Source organism: Stylophora pistillata, chromosome 2 (genome assembly GCF_964205215.1).
Source record: "Stylophora pistillata chromosome 2, jaStyPist1.2, whole genome shotgun sequence".
Lineage (NCBI taxonomy): Eukaryota > Metazoa > Cnidaria > Anthozoa > Scleractinia > Pocilloporidae > Stylophora > Stylophora pistillata.
The window spans coordinates 9,037,201-9,042,956 of record NC_142520.1 but is presented as its reverse complement, the minus strand read 5'-3'; the positions used below and the strand labels follow the sequence as shown (position 1 = coordinate 9,042,956).

General features: G+C 38.1%; 1 protein-coding gene across 1 annotated transcript in view; it reads right to left on the bottom strand.

Moving 5' to 3' along the window:
• Nucleotides 1-397: 397 nt before the first annotated feature.
• LOC111347455 (polycystin-1-like protein 2) overlaps nucleotides 398-5,756 on the bottom strand; it is a 31,373-nt gene continuing 26,014 nt past the window's right edge. Inside the window, exons 12-14 of the mRNA XM_088749235.1 lie at nucleotides 5,025-5,756; nucleotides 3,531-3,699; nucleotides 398-3,118 (exon numbers count right to left, since the gene is read on the bottom strand). The exon at nucleotides 5,025-5,756 is cut by the window's right edge and continues 519 nt beyond it. Of these exons, the coding sequence (XP_088605361.1) occupies nucleotides 1,452-3,118; nucleotides 3,531-3,699; nucleotides 5,025-5,756 (2,568 nt within the window). The 3' untranslated portion in view covers nucleotides 398-1,451. The remainder of the gene's footprint in view (nucleotides 3,119-3,530; nucleotides 3,700-5,024) is intronic.

The following is a 5,756-nucleotide window of genomic DNA, read 5'->3' as shown; positions in this document are numbered from 1 at the left end:
TTGCGTTCATGTTTCGATATAGTTAATGTCCATGTTTCGATATATTTAATAAATATATTGAAAAAAATTGTTCCGCATTGATTGCTTATGTCAGAGTATGGCTAGATGCTTCTTCCTGTGATGCTTCTTGCTCCGATGCTTCTTTTGAACAAACTGTCACGACCAAAAAATTATGAATTGAAAACGCCACTTCTTTTTAAAAACTGCCTAATTGTATCCTTGTGGCTAGTAGTCTTAAAATCATTTTTAATCGCCTTTACATTAAAATAACCTCTTCAAATGCGGCAAACCCCATCTCTTTCGTTCTTCTAAGGATCCCCCTAGTGTATATCTCATGAAAACTTGGACAAGCGTAAGGGAGGAGTGAATCAACACGCCAGAGACCAGCAAAAGGATGCCAATCCTGCATATAACTTTATTTCCGTTCGAATTTCAGAGTAGCATGGTTCTGCTAGTTTCTCCCAAAAAAAAAAAAAAAACTAAAGAAATAGCTAAGTAAGTCCAATTCAATGAGCGCACTTATTCAATTCCATCATTACACTACATTAGATAAAAGTAATAAAATGTCGAATAAGATAAAGAGAAATCACCAGTTACAAGGAATAAAAGTGATCAACAATATCTACAGCAAGTATCATGAAACTCTAAGAAACAAATATCATCTGTCAAATCTTTAAATTTAATGAGAGCTCGCTTCTGTTTCTGCTTTCCACATGATGTTTATTCTTTTTCTGTTTCTGCTCTGCACATGTTTAAAGTCTTTTATACTTCTGTAATTTTCATGATTCTCAATATTTTGTAATTGCGTATGCGCATTGTAAACAAGTATGCTAAATGCTCCTAGGCGTTGTGTGGATAAATAGACTATCTATCTATCTGTCTGTCTATCTATCTGTCTGTCTATCTATCCGTCTGTCTATCTATCTGTCTGTCTATCTATCTGTCTGTCTGTCTATCTATCTGTCTATCTATCTGTCCGTCTATCTATCTGTCTGTCTGTCTATCTATCTGTCTGTCTGTCTATCTATCTGTCTGTCTATCTATCTGTCTGTCTATCTATCTGTCTGTCTATCTATCTGTCCGTCTATCTATCTGTCCGTCTATCTATCTGTCTGTCTATCTATCTGTGTGTCTGTCTATCTATCTGTCTGTCTATCTATCTGTCTGTCTGTCTGTCTGTCTATCTATCTGTCTGTCTGTTTATCTATCTATTTATCTATCCATCTGTCTATCTATCTATCTATCCATCCATCCATCCATCCATCTATCTATCTATCTATCTATCTATCTGTCTGTCTGTCTGTTTATCTATCTATCTATCCATCTGTCTATCTATCTATCTATCTATCTATCTGCTCTCTGTTTGTCTATCTATCTATCTATCTATCTATCTATCTGCATGATTTTTTATATAGTTGTTTACTTTCTTTCACTTATTCTTATTATTGTCTCTAAACCTTGAAGTGACGAGCCTCTGCTGTTTTTAATAAATAATGAAAATCTTCGTCTTCTTCTGAGAACCCTGACACAATTCTCTCCAGCCGTTGTAACAGGTCATGCTTTCTCCTACGTAATTTGCAGAGAGAAGACTCAACGATATCCTCTTGGAATCGTACTTTCTTTTTTTCTGTACGTTTACTGCATTCGTCATTGCTTTCACCTTTCAGAGATTTTAACATGTTGCTTATCTTGTCAAAAAGTGATTGTTTCCTCGTGCTGTATTGCTGTTTATTAATTGTCCCTTTAGATCTTTTCTCCCTCAAGGCTACGATAGCCTGACTTATTAAATCAAAGTTTAGATTGGAAGGGTTCTTGGAGTCAAGGCCAACGTTTTCTGATTCTATTTCTTTCACTTCTACTGATTTTTGAGAGGCTCTCGACTGACTCAGTGTCTTACTGATTGCATCGAAAAACTCTTTTCTTTTTTCTGAGGTCGGGCAACGGTCCTCATCAATAAGTTCATACAGCTCATTTTCGTTCACATTGTTCTTGGCATCCGAAAGGGCATCATTGATTATCCCAATAAAAAAGTTCATGCAGAGGATAGTAAGAGTTAAAAGAATTAAAAACGCGAATACTTTGGCGTATATGGTGTTGGCCTCTGTTAGTTCATTGATTGATCTAGCTTTCACTCGACCAAGAGTTAGCTCAAGTTGGAAATAAGCTCCTTTTAGCACCGAAGAGTAGCGCTCAGATACACAACCAAACATCAAGACACCGAAGTGCAAAAATGCAACAAAGAAAATTAGAAAAACAAAACTAAACCAGATCAAAGATCGTGCAGATATCTTCAATGTTTTGGAGAATAGAGCAACATGATTGTTGAAGCGAATGATTCGCAAGAGCTTGGTAGTGACGATGAAAATCAGGATACCAAGGACGGCGTTTTCTACTTCTTGGCAAGTGATAGCTTCTTGAAAACTTGGATTTGCGTAAATGTTTTTGTGCACTTTGCCCATCGTTGAAATAACTTTACTCTGTCGTATCATATAAGTCACCACGGCAAACAGAGAGAAAAAAATTTGGAATATCTCGATCCAATTCCATATGGACTTAAAATATCGAGAACGATGATTATAAAGCCTCAAGCTTTCTCTCCCAAAATACAAAAGAACAGATACAATGAAGAGAAACGTGCAAATCGAATAAAACTGATAAGAGGAAGTGTCAGTAGAATCAATTGACAGACTGTGAGTTTGCATGGAAGCTGTTTTCAGCCCAGATGTGTCAACCTCGTAGAAGTATGTGGCAACGCCTAGAACATTTACTGATGGATTCATGGTAGAAAACTCTGCGATGACCACTCGAGTTTTCCTGTCAAGCCAACTGTTTTTTTCTAAATCTGTTACTATGCTGAATCCTGTATGATTCTGATATCCGAGGTCTGCTACAAATCCTCCTCCATGATAATAGGAGAACTGTCCCCACCTAGGTATAGTGTCGGTGTCATCAACATGTTGATATCGCCATGGCCTCGGGCAAAGACGTAGCAACTCATCATTCCTCGTAACATTCTCAACAGGCCTCCAGCCTGGTTTATTGTACGCGGTCTTGTCTTCGTTCCCTATCGAGTATCCCTCGAAACATTCTTCGATATAGTTCGGGACTTTACATTGTGCTGCATTTTGAAAAACAAAGGATTGTTACCAAAGAAGCTTGTTTTGGTATTCATTGTACTCAGTGGTTTGCATCATTTCAATCGTAGTTTTAAAAAGACATGAACATCTCTGTTATGACAAATGGAAGATAGTTGTAGAACCCTTAGAATTTACCAAAAGGGGAGAGGAATGCCGTTTATCGATTCTAACTTTTACGTTGAATAAGAAACGCAGCTTTCCGCTAATCCCCAACAGTTAGAAAGGTCACAAACCGAGATATATGACACTATTATTTCACTATCAGAGCCGGTTATACGTGTGTGACTATAAAGTGTCAAATTAAGAGTGTATGTGTAAATAACCTTGTCATTAAAATCCAAGACAATTAATACATAAATAAATAATTAAACAAACAAACAAGGAAACGCTTACTCGATTTCACTCTGAGTTGCCTTATTCGAGCCATGCCGACAAGAAGAGAGTGTTTATTACCAATATACATTGTTTTCTTCTCCTCTTGACCGTTGTACCATCTGCCGGAAAACACTCCTGGGATGTAAACTTTCTGTAACCAGTTCCAGTACATAGTGTTGTTTTTCACCTGAATTAATACAAGATCGTCGAACTAGATATATTTCGTGTGAAGGTGTAGTCTGATCGTCCGGGTGAGTTTAGTCCTGAGAAGGACTGTTGTCGGTGGTAGTGACTGACGTTTCGACAACCTGTGCGGAAGTCATCATCAGAGTCAAGTGAATGATTGTTGTCAGGGGAATGTTCTTATTCCAGTTCGTGTGAAATGATCGATTGGTTTTGCCGTGATGTTATTGGCTGTAAGACTCAAGTGACGTAATTCGGTCGTGATTGGTCTGTTTCGATCTGTCGGAAAAGTTAGGTCGTTCTTTTTCGGTCGTTTGTGATGTTTATGTCGTGAATGAGTCGTTTGTATGGGGCGGGTAGTTGTTGATATCTGTTTAGGGGAGTCTGTTCTATGTTAGTAAACCAGCTTTCCAGAATCAGTCGTTGAAAACAGTCAGTGCTGTAGGTTAGTCATCATCAGAGTCATCATCATGACTCTGATGATGACTTCAGCACGGGTTGTCGAAACGTCAGTCACTACCACCGACAACAGTCCTTCTCAGGACTACACTCACCCGGACGATCAGACTACACCTTCACATGTTATCCCCGGGTTCAAGCCATTTACTAGATATATCTCGTTTGGTTTATTCGTTTAGCTGTATGAATAGATGAGAAGTTCGATCCACACAAAAGAGTAAGTATGTTTAAGCCGATTTATAGACTATTATTGCTAATTCCCAAAATTATGTCTATTTCCCATTCCACCCCATTCCCTCAAAAATTAATTTTTGTTTATTTATTTCAATGACGTTTGTGTGAGTTAGCAGCCACTTTCCGAATCTCCTCCTTTAACCCTGTAACTCCCAGAAGTGATTAACATAGAACTTCTCCCCAAGATATCCATACATTATTCAGTAAACAAGTAATGAGAATGCTCAAAGTTATTATGTAGAACTTGAAGCCTTGATCTAACACCAAATTCTTCTAACTAATTAACAAGGAAATGTGTAGCAAAAGAGGGGAGAATTAACTAAAGGATCTTGGGTGTTCAAAGGTTGATAGAATGTCAATCTCTTTAAGGCATTATACCACTCTTCTTGGAATCTCTCCTTAGTGTTGAGTCTAAGTCTTGCTCAAAACGTCAGTCACCATAGCAGAAAGTGCCTTAGCCAATGTCTGAATTGTCTATAAACAATTTTATTTTCCAGTTCTTCAGCAGGCCAGTGAAAGTAATATTTCCCCTTGTATAATCATATTTGAACCCCACATAGGAATAAAAGCTGTAAGATCAATCAAACGCGGAAATTTCAGCAATACATTAATCAAAATCAAATAGCGTCTACTCACCCTGCTGAACCTTGGTAGTCCATCTCTGATTGATTTCGTCATCAAGTACCGATGATCATTTCTATTTCCATAGCACACTACCATTAGCAAGAAAACAAAGACCAAGTATGCAACCAACTCTGTGAAGTAACGTGTCAGATTCTGTTTCTTAGCTTGTTGTCTCCTCATCTTTTCCACATCTGATAATTGTAGTTCCCAAAACTTTTGTTTAGAGTACTTAATCTTAGCTTGTTGAGGGCTTTCAGAGGCATGTACTTTTGATCTCTTTGCCTTTATCCTTAAAATGGCTGCAATAGTTAGAGCTGTGAAGAACACCTTTACTGGTTCCTTGATTGTTATGTCCTGGGCGAATGAGATCAGCATCGAAGACAGCCACTGCTCGCTGACACTATTTTCCCAAATTAGACTGTAGAAGATTGAAAACGCAGCCGAAACAGTACAAGAACAGAGCAACAAAAACCAAGCGATACCAGTGATAAGGGTGCCTTTATGACAATAGCCGTTATTTGTTGCATACTTTTCAGCTCCTTTCTGAAAAAATAACGCTATGATAATGTTTATGGGTGCCACAACAAGTGCGCTTTCAAAGCCAGTCACAACTTGTCTCCACGAAATTTTTAACGGTCCAACTTGGATAGGCTGTTCGTAATTCCCTTCTAACTTATAGAACATCGCGTTAGCAAACATGGATGTCAAAAGCACTGACAGGCAGCAAGAAAGACGCTGCACTCT